The 19,555-nt window shown below is 49.7% G+C and overlaps 1 protein-coding gene and 1 pseudogene across 1 annotated transcript in view; both read left to right on the top strand.

The window, feature by feature from the left end:
• The window catches only part of LOC142576598 (fatty acid synthase-like), a 417,693-nt gene that overhangs the window by 65,750 nt on the left and 332,388 nt on the right, over window positions 1–19,555 (top strand). Inside the window, exon 4 of the mRNA XM_075686791.1 lies at window positions 2,670–2,870. Within this exon, the coding sequence (XP_075542906.1) occupies window positions 2,670–2,870 (201 nt within the window). The remainder of the gene's footprint in view (window positions 1–2,669; window positions 2,871–19,555) is intronic.
• On the top strand, window positions 13,282–13,461 carry LOC142576778 (U2 spliceosomal RNA; annotated as a pseudogene).

The following is a 19,555-nucleotide window of genomic DNA, read 5'->3' as shown; positions in this document are numbered from 1 at the left end:
GCCGTGCTCCTGTCATGTATAGACACGCTCTGCACCACTCCCTGACGCGGTGTGCCAGACAGCAGCAGCAGCTGCAGCAGCAGCAGTGGGAAAGTCTAAGGAAGAGGCAAAGAAAGTTTCGCTTTAAAACTAATGCAGGTCATTGGCGGTCTTAGTGCCACAATGCGCTACAGCCTGCTGGCCTTGCGATACCGGACCATCTGATACCCAAATAATACCCAAACTGCAGCATTGCGTGTGTTTTCCCTTTTGCGTTGTGTAAGCACTTGATCTGAACTATTAGGACTATGCTACACAGACGTGCCGAAATTTTCACCTTATCTATATTTAGCAAAGCTCTCTCTACATCCAAGCTTCACACACATGTTTAGGAAATAAAGTAGCAGTGGCTCAGCTCGGCTATGCCAGGATATACGTAGCGTGAGCTAAGGTTTGGCGAGTCGCACTGGCGCTTCCGCCAAGTTTCACCGTATAGTCAGTCAATCGGCGAGCCTTGACGTCACCGACGCCGTCTTGTTGCTGCTGTTGCTGAGAAGGTCGGGCACGTCGCTCAGCCTCCTAGCGACGCCGCTTCGCTAGACGTTCCTCCCTTTGCTCCGGTGTCTCCACAGCACGTTTAGCCTTCTGTTCGGTCTTCCTACACTCAACCGCTAATCGCCAGGCAACTACTTCGGGATCCCATGAGTTAAGCTTTTCCGCTCTTCTGCGCCGCTGAGCAGCAATTTCGCTGTCCTTCTCCATGGCTATACCAGACTGGCAAACGCCCCGCTCTCTGTGTACCCCCACTGATACATCTGCGCATGCGCACGAAATGAGCGGCACTATCAAGCGGCTCCGGCTCAGCGTCAGACTTGGCTACTGCGCAACGGAGGCGCACAGCTGGGCACGCGCCGGCGCCAGTGCGTCCTCCACGGCTATGACGTCAGTGCTCTGGAATGCGCAGACCGGCGAGGCGCGCGAGGCGGCTCCGGTGCGCCAGCTGTGCACCACGTGACGTCACTGCTCCTCGCGCATGTGCAGCACTGCTCTCCAGAAGCCACGAGAAATTGCTCAAAAATATTCCCTGAAATATTGCTCCCCGAAAAAATAAAGCCTACAGAAGGGATGGCCACTGGGAAAACCATTCGTCGAAAAGAATGGCTTCAAGTGAGAAAATCACTCCTCGAAAAACCTATTTGTAAATGAGATATAATAAGTTTCTTAAAATTTCCGGAAGTGTTTACTGAGCGAAGTTGCCACTGAAGCAAAGAACTCGACGGTGGTGTAATTGGCGGGAGGCACACCGCGAGGACATAGTGGCTACGGCATTGCGCTGCTGAGGCAGGAGTCTGGGGTTTGATCTCGGCCAAAGGCGGCAGAAAGTAAAAACGCTCCTTTATTTAGATTTTGGTGTATGCGAGACACGCGCACAGTCGCACAGTCAAATGATAAGATATGATAAAAAGTGGGTGGCGTCACTATGCATGAACAAAAACGACGCTACGAAAGGCTTTGACCAGGAGAGTGTTGCGGCTCGGCTTAGTGACGAATTCCTGCGCGAGCACTTATGTCCTTTCGCAAGGGCTGCTCTTTGTCAAACATCATCATCATCATCATCATCATCATCATCAGCCTGGTTGTGCCCACTGCAGGGCAAAGGCCTCTCCCATGCTTCTCCAACAACCCCGGTCATTTGTCAAACAGCACGAATAAATTGTTTTCGTCCGTCCCAGAAATATAGCGTGTAGATAAGTTCTAAAGATGGCCTTGTATGGCGATGAGCGCCTATTTGCTTCTTTCCTATGGGAAGCGCCGTCTCTGTACTGGGTAACCTTTTCGGCTGCAGTCGTTTGTTCATGTCACAAGTCGTCGATTGCCTCCAACACTGTCAGTTCACAGTGACCAATCATGTTTCCAAATGAAAGGCAAGTGCAGCCGCTGAACTACAGAGGGAAATTTTTCCGACCTACCTTTTGTGTCTTGCTCTCTGTAATCTCTCCTTACGTGCTTGCTGTTGGTGATACATACGTAAAGGTCTTCTGTATACGAATATTTTTCATGTCAATGTGCTGGATTCAATTATTGTCAGGTGACGTGCGATTGCAGCACTGCTGTCATGTGGCCGCTGAGGCCATGTTTTCTGCTTTACAAGGGGGACCATTTCTTGCGGGGTCATTTTCTTTTCCGGGACAGTTCTTTTGCGGAACCTGTCCATTACTGCTGCTGTTCCCTCCAGAGCACAGAGCTGTACTCTACGTATGAAGACCCTGTGGCCCATTTATCGCCTTCACACGCATTCCATGAATTACGTTGCATCGAGACGAGTGCATAACATATAACACCGTTGAGGCGAACAGACTGCCGCCGCGGCTCCTGGAGTGAGGGTGCGACGGTCGCCTTCGGGCTTCATATGTTGCTGATAAGATCAGATGCGTGACTCGTTTATTTAATGCCACTCTTGGGTTTCCTTTTCGTTGCTGGTAGTAAAAAAAAGGAAGGAGGGTGAGGGACACGCGGTAAACAGGCCACGAGGTCACGTGTGCCCAAGTACACAAGCTTGAGGGAGGTTTTACCTGTCCTTTCGTTCACCTAGTTAAGAGTGTTGTAACCAACAGTGTACTGTAACCAACAATCTGAACCAACAGTGTTGCATGAGTTGGTGATTCCAAAATGTTTTGGCACGTTTCTAGGCCCGAGCGTCACCGTGGACACAGCGTGCTCATCGACACTATCGGCCCTTAATCATGCCGTGTTGGCAATGCGTTCTGGGCAGTGCGAGGCAGCCATTGTCGGAGGAAGTACGGTTGCCCTCAGACCTGCTACGTCGCTAGCGTACCTGCGTCTCGGTATGCTGTCACCGGACGGAAAGTGCAAGACATTCGACGCAAAAGGTAAGTCGAACGCAGCAAGTGAAAGCGGCAGTGCTATAATTTCATCCTGTTCCCCTGGTCAATACAGACAACTTTCTAAGGCGACGCTGAATTGTCGCTGTGATAATGCGAATAGATACGGAAACGCTATTCTTTATATATTTATCGAGAAAGGCACGGGGAACAGGGATGACATTTGTTCTGGTTTCCCCTGTGGAAACAGCCGGTATTCAGAAAATGCTCTTACGCTAGAGTTGCTCGTAACAGAAAAATAATCCAGCTTATCCTGATGTTAAAGACATTATTACCAGAGGCGACCGGCCAATTGTAAAGAAATCTTGGTAACGAAAAATGGGAATGCGGAGTCTACGTTCTTCTAATGTTAAGCATATGGCATATTTCAGGCTCATCCCTAATTCTACAATTCAAAAAAAAAAAAAGAAAAGGAAAGGAGAGGGTCAACTAAGCGTCGACGCTAAATTCAAGGTCGACGTATATGGTTCTTCAAATAATTCCATAAATAAATGTTTATATTTCTTTTTCGTATTCATTATTCACTTACACTGTATCGCACTTGTGCGGAATTTCACGCGTAAGTATGTCGATCTCGTCTTGTTTAGTGCGAACGCCTGGTTGACCATTTTCTTTTAATACCAACAGCCCAGGTGGGCCCAATTCACAGATGGTCCAGTCTATGCGGCAATGAGGTTACTTTTCGAGTTTATTGGCGACTTTATTGACTCTACCATTAGGTTTTATCTATTCTGCGACAGTTTTCGCTTCTTGTGTGCGCCACCGTAGCAACTTTCCAGGCATCATTGCCTCGCACGAGCACTGTTTAGTCCAAGCCAACTAGCGGCATTTCCCGAAATTGTGGCGTATGGTGGCCTTACCTAAACGTGTTTTTATTATATACGGCCGTGCACTCTATAACGGGGTATATTAGAATGTGGTTATATTGAAGTAGAACTAGGCTCATTATCCGCATACCGCTTGTTTACCTACTCTACGACTAATTCTCGCTTTTTGTTTCATTTTGCCGCCTCTTGCGACTCGCTACGATGTCCTGAAGGCCCGAAAGGGCCGTTTTTTTCAGGAAGTTATTACAAGATACTCAGATCCTAGATTCCTCTTACCCTTTTGAAATTACTACTTTGAAGTTAGCTAAGAAGGCCTTGATTTCAAAAACAGATCTCTTGCGTGTGTTTTTTTTTGCTTCATTGCTCACTACCTTATGGTTCTGTCGATCTTTCTCCAAGTGTCTGAAAATTAGTCGGACGAATCCGTTACTTCTTTTTCAGTACACGCGAAAATATTCTGCGGATTTCCGGATTATATGCTAGACATATGCATGAATTCTACCCTGCAGGGTGACCTAAAGCACAATTCTACAAGGTTTCTTGCGAAATAGACTGCAGTTGAACCCAACTATATTGAATTTCGTTTACGTCAAGTTAACCTTAATATCAAACAATTTCTGAACACTGTAATGATGCAATGAGAATACATAGCGAAAACTGCGGTTACACTGAAGAAAAATAGCACCTATTCCCGATTTATGTACCTTGAAACAACGGATAAGTGTCCCAGAAATTCGATTTCTCCCGAAGCAGCAGGGCGCGCTGCCAGCACCTTCAGAAAAATTGGAGGACGCTTAAGCTTAGCTTTCAAGAGTGGAACGTGATAGCGTTATCGCACCCCGTTCGCACCGCCCACTCATTCGCTCGGCATGCTCTTGAGTCACACAAAGACGAAACGTGCGCCTGAGCAAGCGGAACGAACCAAAGAACTCGGTGTCTCGGAGGCAGAAACGATCTACGCGAGCCAAACGTCGTGATCGGCATGGACAGCCGGGCTGCGACGCGCCATGAAGGCGGACGCGATCACGGGGCTGACGCCTCGATGGGATCGTCCTCTATCTCGCTTGGGAGCACCACGCAGACGCATGACTCCTCGCCAGCAGCACGGCACACATCGCAGGGGACGCTTTCCCACCAGACGCGCTACGGCACAGCGATCACGTCAGAGGCGTCCCGCATCGGATGCTGCACCTAGGGATCGCGCTGTGAGTGGAAAGAGGAGCCGAGTCGCCTAAACACGAGGGTTCGAGTGACGCGCGCTGGAAGTTGGAAGGGGAGAGAGCGAGAAAACTTATTAATAAACGCAAGGGTATTGGGGCATCCTCGCACCGGTCCCCGCACGGCCCCAATGCGCTCAAACGAGGCGAAGGGGAGAAGCGGGCGAGTGGGGTGCCACCTGCCGGGGCAGTGCCGTACATTGCGACTAGGTGGTCTTCTGTGTTTGCCGCAAGATGGCTTTGCGTGTGCGCCAAGCGCAGAAGAAATGTCGCGGAAACGTACTTCGCTACTCATTTAACTGCGACTTCTGTAATTTACATGCTCATAATTACCGATATACACCGCAGTATAACTTTCTACGGCACGTTTCTAAGGCAACACCGCATTCACTACAGGCGATTTTGTCCTACTTTGAACCATCGAACTCTTGGCTGAGTGGTAGCGTCTCCGTCTCACACTCCGAAGACCCTGGTTCGATTTCCACCCAGCCCATCTTGCTAGTTGTTTTTATTTATGAATTGCCTTCCGCCGTTTTCCACTCTCCGCCAACGCCACCGACGACACCGACTTTTCTGCGACACGAGCTCCTTAGCGGTATCGCGTTAAAAAGTTGTCTACCCGGTTGCACTTGCGTTATTATACTGCGCCGCGACCGGTAACACTCCTACAATAAGATCGCCTCCGTCTGGCCCGGAGTCAGTTTGCCGGAGCAGGCTATTATGAAGCAAACCGGGCAACGTTTTGTCCGCTTTAGCATCGAAAATTTGATTTGGATTCCTGGATATATTTGGGCTAATGAATGCAGAAATTTTCATTTGCCGACAATATCAGCGTTTTCTTGCTGTGCTGACATCTAGGCGAGGCTGCACCACCTTCGCAGTTATCTGCTCATTGGCTGCAATTATGGTTTTACCGTTGCGCTCGCCGCTCATTCTGGCTCAGTTATCTTGGTTGCAGCATGTTATCTCTCAAACGGGTGCCCATCGAAAGGGGTTCGCAGAGCGGGGGCATTCTACTCAAGCGCTTGCCGCACGTATGTTGCAGCAGGGGGGTGTGACTGAAAAGACATAGCATCCTAACAGCGCTTAGTCGTCTTTTCCGTTTTGTGTATCAGTTGGCCTGATACAACATCATGCCATTGTTTGATACAAAGGCATATAGGAAGCCTTGATGAAGGTGCTGTCACCGTGAAGGTGATTCCGCTTTGTTTGTAATGCCTGCCACAGTTGGTTAGAGGACACGAAGTCCAAGGACAGCTTCAATAGGTCCTTCATACTAATCCAGTAATGTTCTATAATGCTTGTGTCACTACTGATTGTTCACAATAGAAGTCGCAATATCAATCGCTCTGTCAATAGCTGTGCGATGTCTTTCGCTGTATGAACAGGAGAAAAATCTTGTTTGAAAATAGTACAAATTCGAGTTCAGTAAATGAATGGTTTGTTAATCAGCTGTTAGTGCATTCTAAATTAGCTTATCTGGTGATTCCGATTCTTACTGGTAAACTTCGGCTTTCATCTGAAATCACCCCCCCCCCCCTCCCTACCTAACGAGTATTGGACGGGCATCCACTTGTATGTTTTGCGGATTAAAGCGTATGCAAACTACGCGACACAACCTTCTGCTGGTCCCAGCGGCATCACATAGCAGATTCATCTAAGTTTAAATTAGATGCTTCCAACCCTTCCCACTCCTGCTGAAGCGGCGAACAGCAAAATTTCACACGAGTTCAGGCAAGACCATTCGCACAGCAGCCAATTGCTTCCTTTGAGAAGGGGCTTCCGATCGGTGATGCGATTCCGCAGTCCTGCTCCATCCACGCCAAGAGCACTCCACGTGTTCGTTGTACTTTGAATGGAAGAATTCTGCGTTTTTACGTGCCAAAACCGCGATTTGATATCTTGCACGCCATAGTGGTGGCCTGCAGATTAATCGTGGCCACCAGGGAAATGCGGCCGCCGCTTTAAGAGTTTGATCCCGCGACGTTGTGCTTATCAGCGGAACACCATAGTCGCTAAGCCACCGCAGCGGGTGTTTATACTTTCAAATGATTTATCTCTAATTGCGGTGATAATCGAAAATGCTTGGTCTGTTTTGGCGTCACAAGGGTCCGTTCTTGTGCTGTGCACCTATTGTGCGTCCCTGCCTCGGTTCACTCGGACAGTGGTGTTGGCGTGTTTAAAGGACAGTCTGCCACGGCAGCCATATAAAGCTGCTTATAACCTATCTAAGGTTTATGTGATTGTTTCCCAGAGAGAGAGAAAGAGGAATACAGGAAGGCAGGGATGTTAACCAGTCTATAGTCTGGTTGGCTACGCTACGCTGGGGGATGTGAGAAGTGGAAGAGAGAGAAGGGAGAGAGAAGGTGTAGATACGTGTACGGAAAGCACTTGAGCTAAAGCCACTCGCTCAAACCAGAAGTTCTGAGAAAACACAAAAGTGCCTTCACTGCCTTCTGAGCCGATGATCGGTTGGGACGGTGCTCTAGTATTGTGTGTTCACTCAGAGGACGATCATCTAATTTCCTCAATGTGTTGGACAAAGATTGCCTTTGTGCTTGAAATTGAGGACAATGGCACAATAAGTGCTCAATGTTCTCCTCGCATCCGCAAACATCACATGCAGGACTTTCAGCCATTCCAATTATTGCTGAGTAGGCATTCGTGAAGGCAACTCCAAGCCATAACCGACATAGACGAGACGCTTCACGTCGGTGCAGACCGCCTGGAGGTCTGAGTTGAAGTGAAGGGTTTAGTCTGGGCAGTCTTGTGCGCCTTGTATGTATGGTATTCCACTCTGCTAAGGAGATCGCGCGTATTAGAATGCCAAGTTGTCTGACGGCGTCGGTCCTTGAGAGAGGAATTGGGACGCAGCGGTCTTCTTGGTTTGACGTCCGAGCTGCCTTATTGGTGTCATCATTTCCAATGATACCGCAATGACCTGGTATCCACTGAAAAGAGATATCATGTCCTTTTTCTCTTAAGTGATGGACAAGTTCCGCGATTTCGCACGTGAGCTGATCATGAGTTCCATGTCGGAGAAACGACTACACACATTGCAAGGCCGGCCTTGAATCACAGAACACTGCCTATTTTCTTGGACTTTCAGCATTTATCACTTGAAGCGCGTCGCGGAGAGCCGCGAGCTCTGCAGCTGTAGACGTAGTGACATGGGAAGTCTTGAACTGCTTGGTTATTCTCATTGCTGGTATAACTACAGCGCCACCGGAACTGGTTGATGTAGTTGATCCATCAGTGTAGACGTGTGCAGTCGCTGTATTTCTCGTACAAGAGAAGTAAAGTTAGTTGCTTGTGCGCTGATGGCAAGTCCGATTTTTTCTGAAGTCCTGGGATTGTAAGGTTCATTTGAGTACGGCGCATACACCATGGAGGAATGGAAGGCCTTGCCGCACGTGTGTAACCTTACCTGAAAGAGGCATGGTGCGCGAAGACAGTCGCACTGAATGTCGTGTGGGGCCTATCTACTGGGAGACTTGCTAGGTGGTGAGTAGGGGTCCGGCCGGAGTGTCTTGTGTGCACACGCATTGTTACAATACTAATGTGCGTTATAATAGTAGAATACTGAGCGACTGCAATAACTTCAGTCGTTGACGCACTCCGCGGCAGACCAAGACATATCTTGGAGGCTTGGGCTTGGATGCTTTGGATTATATTCAGGTTAGTTCTGCAGGTGTTAGGCATGACCGGTAGGCTGTACCGTATGAATCCAATAAAGAGGACTCTGTACAGTTGCACCATAGAGTGTACTGGCACTCCCCAGGTCTTTCCGGCAAAGAACTTAAACATATGGCAAATTCCTGTCAAGAATTTTTTCACATAATTCACATGAGTGGTCCAGGAGAGATTTTTGTCAATGACCACCCCCAAGAATCTGTGACTCGTGCTGTACGAGATCAGTTGTCTGTCGACGGATACCACGTATGGAGACATTGATTTCCTGGTAAATGCCACCACTGCGCACTTTCCGTATAATATATGAAGTCCTTGTTCTCGAAGGTAGGATCATGTTAAAGTGGCTGACTTCTGAAGCCGCGCGCGAAGCTGCAGTCGCGTCACAGGCGACGTCCAAATGCAAATGTAGTCGGCATAGATGGAGAGTCTAACGGTGCCTGGCAAGATGTCGGCGAGTCCAATGAGTGTTAGACTGAAGAGCGTTGGGCTGAGTACTCCACCCTGAGGCACCCAACGGTTACTGTAATGCTGGGAGGTCGGGCCATCCTCGGTAAGTACGAAAAAGGATCTCTTATTTAGATAGCTACTTATCCAGAAATAGACTTTGCTGCCAAGTCCTACTACCTCTAACGCGTTGAAAATGGCTTCGTGCGTTACGTTATCGTACGCTCTTTTAACATCCAGAAACAGGGCAGCAGATAATCTTTTGCAGGACTTCTGGTGCTCGACGTACGTCACCAAGTCGATAGCGTTGTCTATAGAAGAACGGCCACGCCTTAAACCGGCCAACGCATCTGGATATACCTGGTAATGTTCGAGGTACCACTCTAGCCGTGCTAGAACCATCCTCTCCATTAGTTTTCCGATGCAACTGGCAAGCACAATTGGTCGGTATGATGCAATGCCTACAGGAGACTTGCCAGGCTTGAACAGTGGAATTAGGCGACTGGTCTTCCTTCCTGGGGAGCCGTACCTGTCTGCCAGGAGCTGTTGAACAAGAGCAGGAGCACATTCCGAGCCTCTTCGCCAACATTACATAGGGCACCGTAGGTTATACCGTCGGGTCCTTGTGAAGATGAATGCTTGCACAAGGCCAGCGCAGCTTCGGGCTCGTCCATGGAGAAAGGACTATCCATGCGGGGGTCACGTGAAGTCGGTGAGTGGTGGAGAGTCGATGTTCCAGCGGAACTAGTTTTGCCAGCAATCCTCCTGCAGAAAGCTTCCGCTACGTCTATCTCGCTCCGTTGTTGGTGAAGGGCCAAAGACTTAAAAGGGTGGCGCTGCTGAGGGGTTCCACGGAGACCACGAACAGTTCTCCATATGTGAGACAAAGGTTTTCGTGGATTCAAAGATTCGCAGAATGACTTCCATCTTTTCGATGCAAGTTTGTCCATGCGACGCTGAATTTTTTTTGAGTTCTTCTGGCCAACCTCAAGTCATGTACGGACTTCGTGCGCCTGTATCTTAGCTCTGCACGACGACGAATTGCACGAAGCTTCTCTAGCTCAATGTCTTATTCGGTGCGTGTATACGTTCTCGGAAGCGAATGTTTCGCAGCCTCTAGTGCAACCTTTTTGATGTCCTCTAGGCTAGAGGACAAGTCATCACGACAGCCGTCTTTGACAATTGACTTGAACATTGGCCAGTCGATACATTGTGTGACGCTGGCTAATCTGGAGTCCGTCAACCCTTCAACCCTAAGAAAAGTGGGTAGGTGGTCACTTCCCTGCGCTTCAATATCCGTAAACCACCTGACCTTTCTAGTGAAGGAACGTGAAACAAATGTGAGGTCCAGGCAGCTACAGTAGGCAGTTCCACGCAGAAAGGTGGGGCTTCCATCATTTAACAAGCACAGTTCTTGTTCGGAGGCAAATGACACTAATCTTCGGCCTCTCTAGTTTATCTTAGCGCTTCCCCAGAGATGGTGGCGGGCATTAAAATCTCCAGTAATCACCAAAGGCTGCGGAGTCGCTGTCGTGATTCGCCGTAATCTCTCGCAGTCCATCCGACTTGAGGGCGATATGTAGGCTCCAATTAATGTGAAAGTGAGCTTGCCTTTCTTCACTGTCAGACATACGTACTGGTTTCCTTGGTCAGGTGACACTGGATGATGCACATACGTAAGATCACGTCGCATGAATACGATGATCTTGCTGCATTCTCCGTGGGTGGCGGACATAAAGCACTCATACCCGGACAGTCTGATGTTATCTGATAGGGGCTCGCAGATGACGATGACTGGGAACTTATTCGTGAACACAAACTGTCGAAAGTCCGACATGCGTGACTTCAGTCCTCTAGCGTTCCACTGAAATATAGACGCATTCCGGACTTCGTCACGAAACGACGGCTTCTTGAGAGCCATGATTTTAACCAAGAGCTGCAAGTACTGGACTCAGTCCAGCACCTGTAGCGCGCTGTGCGCAGACGAAGATTTCATGTTGGTGAGTACAACGCGAATGGCATTCATGAGCGACCGCAGAATGTTGATGACCTGTCATCAGCCAGCGTCGCTTCAACAGTTGCCGAAGCCGTTGAAGTCGGTGCGGTTTGAGGTAACTTGTCAGGGAGTTGTGCCCTCGGTAGCTCAGGCCATTCTTCAAACAAAGCCTCTCTGCTTTGTTTGCTTTCCTTGTATCTGTCTTAGTGGCACTGTGCGATGATGCGGCAGTTCTTCTGACGGTAGCTGGCGTGTTCCTATCTGCAGTTGCGGAATTTCGTGAACGTTTTCGGTGTCGATGCCGACGTCGCCGAACAGTGGCAGCAGCCTCTCGATGGGTAGAATTGACCCGCATCATTCGTTTTAGAATCGCGAATTCCTTCCGCACCCGCGGGCAATCCTTTGATGAGGGCTTGTGAGGACCACCGCAGTTACGGCACTTTAGAACATGTGAGCTGCAGGCGTCTTCTGAATGGGACTCAGAGCACCGCGGGCACACGACGTTGTTCATGCAGACACCCTTCACGTGGCCAATCTTGCAACACTTGAAACAATGGAGGGCCTTCGGAACGAATGGTCGTACTGGATGGCGGACATGTCCTACTTTGACGCGGGAAGGAAGGCTGTCTCCTTCAAACAAACTCTTCACACAGCGTGAGTTTCCCAGTCTGTAAATCCTTGCAATGAAAGTGCCTTCTGTCGTTGGCTTTATCAGCGTTGGCAAGTCGTCATTAGGGATGGCAACGTCGACGTCATAAATGACACCCGCAGTACCATCGCCGCCTGTAGGGATCATTGATCGCACCTTTACATTGTCGATATCAGTTATCTTACGTAAGTCCTGTAGCGCGCTGCGATGTAAGACATCAACTGCCAGGACATTTTTCCGCGAGTTTATTCGCACGTCTTTAATCTGATTTGCTGCGATACTCTCGAGTAACGAAGAGAGGACCTGCCTGTTGAGGAGCCGCAAATTGGTCGCCGGGTCCACGGGCATAAAGAGCAGAGTGTGCGGCCAGCGCAGCGGTGCACTCTTCACGGTAGAAGCACTTGGCGACGAAGATGCGTGCAGTAGTCTTCTTTTCGCTGATCAACTCATCACGACCTGGAAGTCTTCGTCCGACGAGTCGTAGCTGTCCGAACATATCTCAGTGGCCTCGCTGTCTGTATCGCTTGACGTACTTCCACGTTTCCTGGACTATAGCCGACCTGACGGCTGCACATTAGGAAAGTCCTCGGAGATCTCTTCATCCACTGCCGCAAGGAAGGAGCGGCAGCTCCCAGAAATGCAGGAAAACAAAGCGAAAAAGCGGAGACAAAAGTACAAGCGTCCTATCAAAGAATAACTTCGTCTTCCTTCCAGTGTTTGAATACATTGTTAGGCACTGAATAACTGATGAATAACGGAATAACGGGAGTCACTGTACTCTCTGCATCAATGCTTGTCCATAGAAATAAAATAACAAACTTGGCCTACGATTCACAGGCAATGTACAGATCATTTATTTCTACTTTACTATTTCTTTCGTCATCAATGGCTTGACTGCTGCACCGTCGCGCTTTTCCGAGTTAGAGTAGCAACTTACCACGTCAATTGAAGATGAAAAAAAAAAAAGAAATTCAGTGTCATTACACTTTGTGTAGGTGGATGACCAGCGAAGCTCTGTATGTGGGCCCCTTAATGGCGAACTGTCCATCGCCGGGCGTCAAACGTCGTATGCACATAAATGGAAGGCGAGGCGCGACTAGTCGCTCCTCCACAATGTTGAGCCTCGGAAGATGATGAGGCACCGGAGGGTATACATGCCCATGTATTCTTGCAAAACGCGACACGAAACCTTTTACTAACGAATCCCGGCACGTAGAACATACACGCACCTTGCCGCATTGAGGGCACTGACTGTTTCACCGTAGCCAAGGCGATCGTGCGTTGGTTGATTTTCCGCACCGCAGTAATGGTTGTGAGGTCACTCGAAAACCGCAACCGGTCACACAAAACACAGACCGCACAAAATTAGACGGTCTAAGTCCCTCGGAAACCTGGCCGTCGCTCCGGTGAAACACTCAAAGTTTCCGGGATTGGGGCCACACGGACCGTTCGCATTGCTTTCCGCCTCGTGGTCCGAACGGGCAGCACGCCACAATGGGCGAGCGGAAGAAAAGGGAAGTACACAAGCAAGCGCTTGGAATGCCGACAAAGAGAGGGTGGTGGGAACGTAGACATGGTTGACGCGGTTCAAAATGTAGTATCTGTTCCTATCAGCTTAATATCTGATATGGGTTGTATTTGGACTTAGGATATTAAACTTACGTTTGCAAGTTGGCGGAGTGCTTAACGCCTGTTGCATCTGCGCCGTAGGTCGGCCCGGTATCGCACAATCGTCGCGATCGGCCTCCGTATGGGGAGATATTCGCGATCTATATGGCTCTAGCCCACAGACATATTTTTCATCGGAACCTAACACCCCCCCCCCCCCATATACAGCTTCGCTGTAAAAAAACAAAAGAAAATTCACCGAAGATTACAATATTCCCTAATGCGAAATTTCAGCGCAGCTCTATACATGCTTTCATTTCGGGATATATTAGCATGTTCGGACAATTTGCCTCGTGCGGCACGTCCTAAACGCAGCAAAGTGTGGCGCGACTGCCTGAGTAATCGGGAGATCGCGAGAGACAGCGCGTGGGTGGCGCATGGGCGCAATTCACAGCAGCCGCCACGGAGAGATCTCCGCTCATGCAGCACATTGTTTCCATATATGTGGTGTCGGTGGACGCGCACTCCGCATGTTTTATCGATGGCGTCATCGGTGAACGGATGACGGCCCTAAACGCCTTAAACTCCGTAAATTAGCGACACTCTCCTCCTCCGCCTTCACTCCTCGTTTCTCCTCTCTTTCACGCTCCCTCCTCGACCATGGCGCCGCCTACACCGCTCGAGCGTAGCAACGGCGCCAACATGCGTTCGTCGCCACTCCGTGGAGGCTTCTCGAGCGAAAATGGCGCTGGAGCATGGCACGAGGGCCCACGTGATGCTATTAGGCGCCGCGGCATCGGCCTCGGCGAGCGCACGCGTGGAGGAGGCGGCATTCTTCAAAGCGTGACGCTACTTTACGAAGTTTAAGGGGCTTTAGACGGCCCGCTACTCTGGCACCATCTCGCAGCGGTCGTTGCCGCAGAGCCTGTCTTACGCGGCACCACGCTTTTCTTCCCACGCTTTCGCCGTACCCCAATCCGCTTTCCGTCTGATGGTTCCGCTGCACCATCCTCCTCCGCTCTCATCCTCGCACTCTCTTCGCCATCGCCGTCTTTCATCCCCCACTGCCCTTCGTGTTCGTTCTTTTACCCTTCGCTGTGTTCGTTCGCTCTGTTACGCCGAGGACACCGACGCTCAACGCAGGAAGGGGCGCCTAAGAGCTACGCTCTAAAAGTTCCGCGATGATTGCGGTACTCTGTAATGTGAAATTTGAGCGCGATTGCAAGCATGTTTTCATTTCGCGTGTCAATGTTTTGTGTTATGAACAAATAGTACAGTCAACCACAAAATTTTATGCAACACGAGATCCCAGAAAAAGCTGAATATGTGGGCAAGCCTCACAACGCATCCTAGTATACGTATTTACAGCCTCGACTTGTATATGTGAACAACACTGTGATGTTCCGTTTTACTGACCGCTGTTAAAGGGCGCTCAGAAATTAAACGTTTTCTGTGGTCCCGTGGTGCGTAAACTTTTGTGGATGACTAAACACGGTTTACACCTGGAATAGAACGCTGTGAGTAGAATGGCTGGCACAGGCAATCTGTCTCTTGTGGAACATTGCAAACGGAAGCAACTATTGCGCGACTACCTGGCTAATTGTGAGTTCGCCAGAGGCAGCGCGTGGGTGGCACGTCGGTGCGGTTCACAGCAGGCGCCGCACACAGACCTCTGCTCATGGAGTGTTTGCATATGTGGTATCAGTGGACGCGTTCGCCGCATGTTTTATCGATGGCGACGTGCGCTACTCTGGCGTCCTCTCGTAGCGGGCGTTGCCGCAGAGCCCGTCATGCGGGGCGCAACGCTTTTCTTCTCACGCTTTCGCCACACTCTCCTCCTCCGCTTTCCTCCTCGCACTTTCTTTGCTATCGCCGGCTTTCACCCCGCTGCGCTCTTAATTTGCTCTTTCACTGTTCGCTGTGCTCGTTTTCTTAGTAGCGCCCAAGATGCTGACGTTCAACGCAAGAACGGGCGCCTAAAATCTGCACTGTAAAAAAAAAAAGGAGAAAAAGAACTTGTCTCCGAGCATTCTCGAATTGCGCTACGTACGTATCTGCAGGCTGCCTTAGAAACCATAATGTGCTTATGGTGACCATCGTACACGCCAGTTGTCAGCAACTTCGTTTAACAAAAGAATTGGGATTATTTGTCTAACCCCTCTCCCTTGTGCGTGTGTGTGTGTGCTTCGACTCATGCTTCGACTCTTTGTGCACTCACACAAAAGTTTGCTGTATGTAGATTTCAACTCGTTGGATCTGCTGTAATTTTTCTTTCCTCAATTGCAAGGATATGTAATGCTCGGCTGCGGAACACGTGCAGCACCTGACCCTGCCTTCGCTAACTGCGAGCATTCAGTGTTCCAAACGTTAAAGGGCCCATCACCAGGTCACATAGCAAATTTTAGTTATACGGTGGAAGTTGTTGCTTGCCCTCTAAGAAGTGTTCTACCGCAATAATTTTTCAAGTTAGTTGACTAATAGCAGAGATATAGATATCTGAAATGTCGCGATCCCATGGTTTCGGGAGGCGGGCGTTACCGCCAACATGGACATGCTTTCCAGTTGCCCCATGTATCCTGCGCAAGCGAAATTTATTTTCTGTATTCTGCCATAACAAAGCCGGAGGATCGCGTGACGAATACATCGCGAGTCCCGTTTTTTTTCTCTCTCCCTCTCGCGCTCATTTTGCTATGTTGCGCACTTTCGGTGGCGGCCTCTCGTACGAGCTGTTGCGGATTTCTCGTTTCGCGCAGCGAACGATTTTTGTGCGCCCTGCACGAGCACACCTGATTAGTGGTGTAAGTCAGTGCTAGAATCACGAGCACTGAGGCACACGCGAGAGGACGAAAGAGCATGGCCGCGGTGCTGGAACACGGTAGAAAATCAGTTTTACTCTCTGCGTGCGCGACTGCACGACGTTATAACAAACTGAGGAAAGTGAAGTGGTACATCTCTCTTGCTGCGATACGAAGTAAAAGAAAAAAAAGACACCCATACATTAGGTTTTGAAGTTTTATTATTTTTAAAACTTTGATCCGTCTATTGATAGAACAGATTGAACTGATGTCGCCTCCAATAATTCTCGAAGTCACGCGTCACTACAAGCGACGTCACAGCACTTCCACGTACGTAGGCGCACTTGCGTGATAGACGACTCCCAACGGTGGCTGGGAGCGCGGCACCTACGCGGAAAAGGGCAACTGCATTTGATTTGCAATTTAAGCTTATTCTGCGGCGCGTAGACATGGACCACTTGACAGGCACGATCGTTGGCGGTAATTTTGTGCACTGCGCTTGTCAACTCCAAATGGCCAGACCTGGTGAGGGCCCTTTAAGGGAAGGGCGCCAGCCGTGACATTACTAAGGAGCAGTGCCTGCACGTGGAACTGCTACCCTTGTTTTACTTGTCCCGTCCCGTTGTAAAGTCGCAGGTGCAGAAACTATACGAACTACAGTGGCATCTGCACTCATAGGGGATCCCCGAATATGCTTCTTCGCCTTCGCCGTGACGACTCTGGGTTCTTTCCCATAGCACCATAACACCTCATTCATTTCAGCATGCTCAGCCGGATGAAGTTGGTGCCGATGTGGCGGTAATATAGCCCATGTTGCGGAAAGGTCCTTTTCACGGTAGGCCACTCTATCTTCTTCAATAGTCCTCACTGTAGCTCTGTGCACAGCTGGTGATGCCTGCACCTCCTCAGCCCGGTGGCACTCAGCAGACGTTTTGCCAGAGGCACCTGAGACCTTAATAACATCCATGAAGTGGCTAACGATAGTGTGATCGTCCACTGGTCGACTGCTACGAAGCCTGTAAGCAACATTATGACCATAAGGATGCCACTTGGCGCAGTGTGGTGTTTTACACTGTCTTCTTATATGCCCCACTCTGTGGCATTCAAGACACAACGAAGGCCGTCCGCCAAACAAAATTAGGTAATGGTGTCCGAATATCGGCAGAAGATGAGGAAGGGAACTGGAAAATACGCCTTCATTGAGCGTAAACTCTACATCGGGACTCGTCATCTGCCGACTCTCCATGCCCTGACAAGGGCACATTTCGCTAGTTATGAACTGTACCATGCCATGCGGTTCCAATGCCTCTACAACACGTTTCTGTTCTAGGTGAGGAGGAAGCCAAAGAAGCTTCATTTTTACGTTACAGATTTCTGTATCAATGACAAGACACTTCAATCCTTTGACTAGAAGCTCAGCTCATTCGACGAAGTTCTGCTTGGAAAGACTCCTGTGACAAGTGACGAGCCACAAATTGTTCTTCTGATACTGGCCTGCTCCGAGGATGCCCATAATATCGAGCACAGAGTGTAGGGCATCGCGAAAATCAGAAGCGCGCTGCTGACCAGCGAGCTCCACCTGTAGGAACACGGAATTGAGAACGGTGTTACCCGAGGGCAAGCAATGAAGAACGATCTCGGAAATACCGGCAACGTTAGACGTTGCAAGAGATCCTCGGTCTAGGGCGGATGCGCTGTAACCAGCGGAGCACATGCTGCCGCTGCAAGCGGATTCTGCCCTCGCGCCACGCGAGCGCTTTCACCCACGCTTGCAGAAGGTGAATATCTATGAACCGTAGTACTCTCGGTAACAGCGCAAAGGGACACGGACAGAAGGAAGAAACACGACGACACAGGTGCTGACTCGCACATAGGAACCGAACTCTGAAAAATTCTGGCGCTCCCGTAATCGAGAGTTGATGTAAGCATAAAATGGCTACCGGCGAAGCAGATTGGTCGGAGATGACACTAGCCACAATCTCATAAGAAGCCAACAAACACTGACACCAAGGACAACATAGGGGAAATTACTTGTGCTTAATAAATTAAATAAATTAGTGGAAATTAAAGTGGATGAAAAAACAACTTGCCGCAGGTGGGAACCTAACCGACATCCTTCGCATTTCGCGTGCGATGTTCTACCAATTGAGTTACTGCGGCGCCGTTTCCCCATCCACTTTCTTGGGTATATATATGTCCTAGTATAACCCTGGGAGTGTTAGCCAGCGCCACCACTCACAGATTTAGGTCTGTGAGTATGGTGCATGGTCGTCGCTGCTACACATGGTTCCCAAGCCCTCCGGTGACTGGATACCGTGCGGTGACTACCGCGCCCTCAACAAAGTGACAGTACAGAATCGGTACCCCATGCCCAAATTCAGGACTTTTCCACGTTGCTGCACGGGTTCACAATATTCCGCGAGATAGACCTAGTCAAGACATACCACCTGTAAAACCTTCCGATGTGCCAAAGACAACCATAATAACAGCTTCTGGCATGTTTAAATATCTCAGTATGTCATTCGGTCTGCGCAACGCCGCGCAATCGTTTCAACAATTTTTCGATCAGGTTGTCCGTGATTTGTACTTCTGTTTCGCATACATCGAAGACATCTTCGTCTACAGCGCTTCAGCAGACGACCACGAGCTTTATCTGCGCCATGCGTTGAACGACCGCGGAAGTACGGGCTAGTGGTACAAGGGCGGAAGAGCGAGTTTGGTATCGGTGCACTAGACTTTCTTGGCCATCACGTCGATGACCGCTGGATATCTCCTCCTGCCGCTCGTGTGGAAGCTGTTTCCACGACCTGCTACCCCAAAGGAACTAACACGATTCAATGGGCTTGCCAATTATTATCGGTGGTTCATTCCTCGTTGCTGTGTCATCCTGCAACCGCTCAACGCACTCCTGTCTGGTCAGACAAAAGCAAACGCTCCCACCTCCGGGACGGACGATGCCGAGACAGCTTTCAGTTCCATCAAGGAAGCCGTCGCCAACGTCACTCTCTTTGTACAACCGATGTGCGACGCCCTGACGTTACTCACGGCGGCCGCCTTGGACGTCGCCGTTGGTGGAGTGCTGCAGCAGCTGATCCATGGCATGTAGCAGCCGGTCGCATTATTCTCGCAAAAACTCTCACAGGCCGAGCGTAGATACAGCACTTTCGGTCGTTAACTGCGGGCCGCCTACTTGGCTGCGAGACAGAAAAGAAATTAAATTCTACGCAGGAATGATGAGCGGCAATGGAGCCACCTACGTATCCAAATTCATCAGCGACATTTGGCACATCAACGGCCCAGACAACCAAGCCGCTGACGCATTCTCCCGTACACAAGTCAACACAACTGTCAAGAAGCGCCCACTTGTGGATTTTGCAGCTACGGCTACAGCACAGCAGGAGGGCACGAAACTTCAGGCCTTACGACTGAAGGATAGTTCCCTTC

The sequence above is a fragment of the Dermacentor variabilis genome, chromosome 3, assembly GCF_050947875.1.
Source record: "Dermacentor variabilis isolate Ectoservices chromosome 3, ASM5094787v1, whole genome shotgun sequence".
NCBI lineage: Eukaryota > Metazoa > Arthropoda > Arachnida > Ixodida > Ixodidae > Dermacentor > Dermacentor variabilis.
Note: the sequence above shows the minus strand (reverse complement) of the source record. Positions and strands in the feature narration are given on the sequence as shown.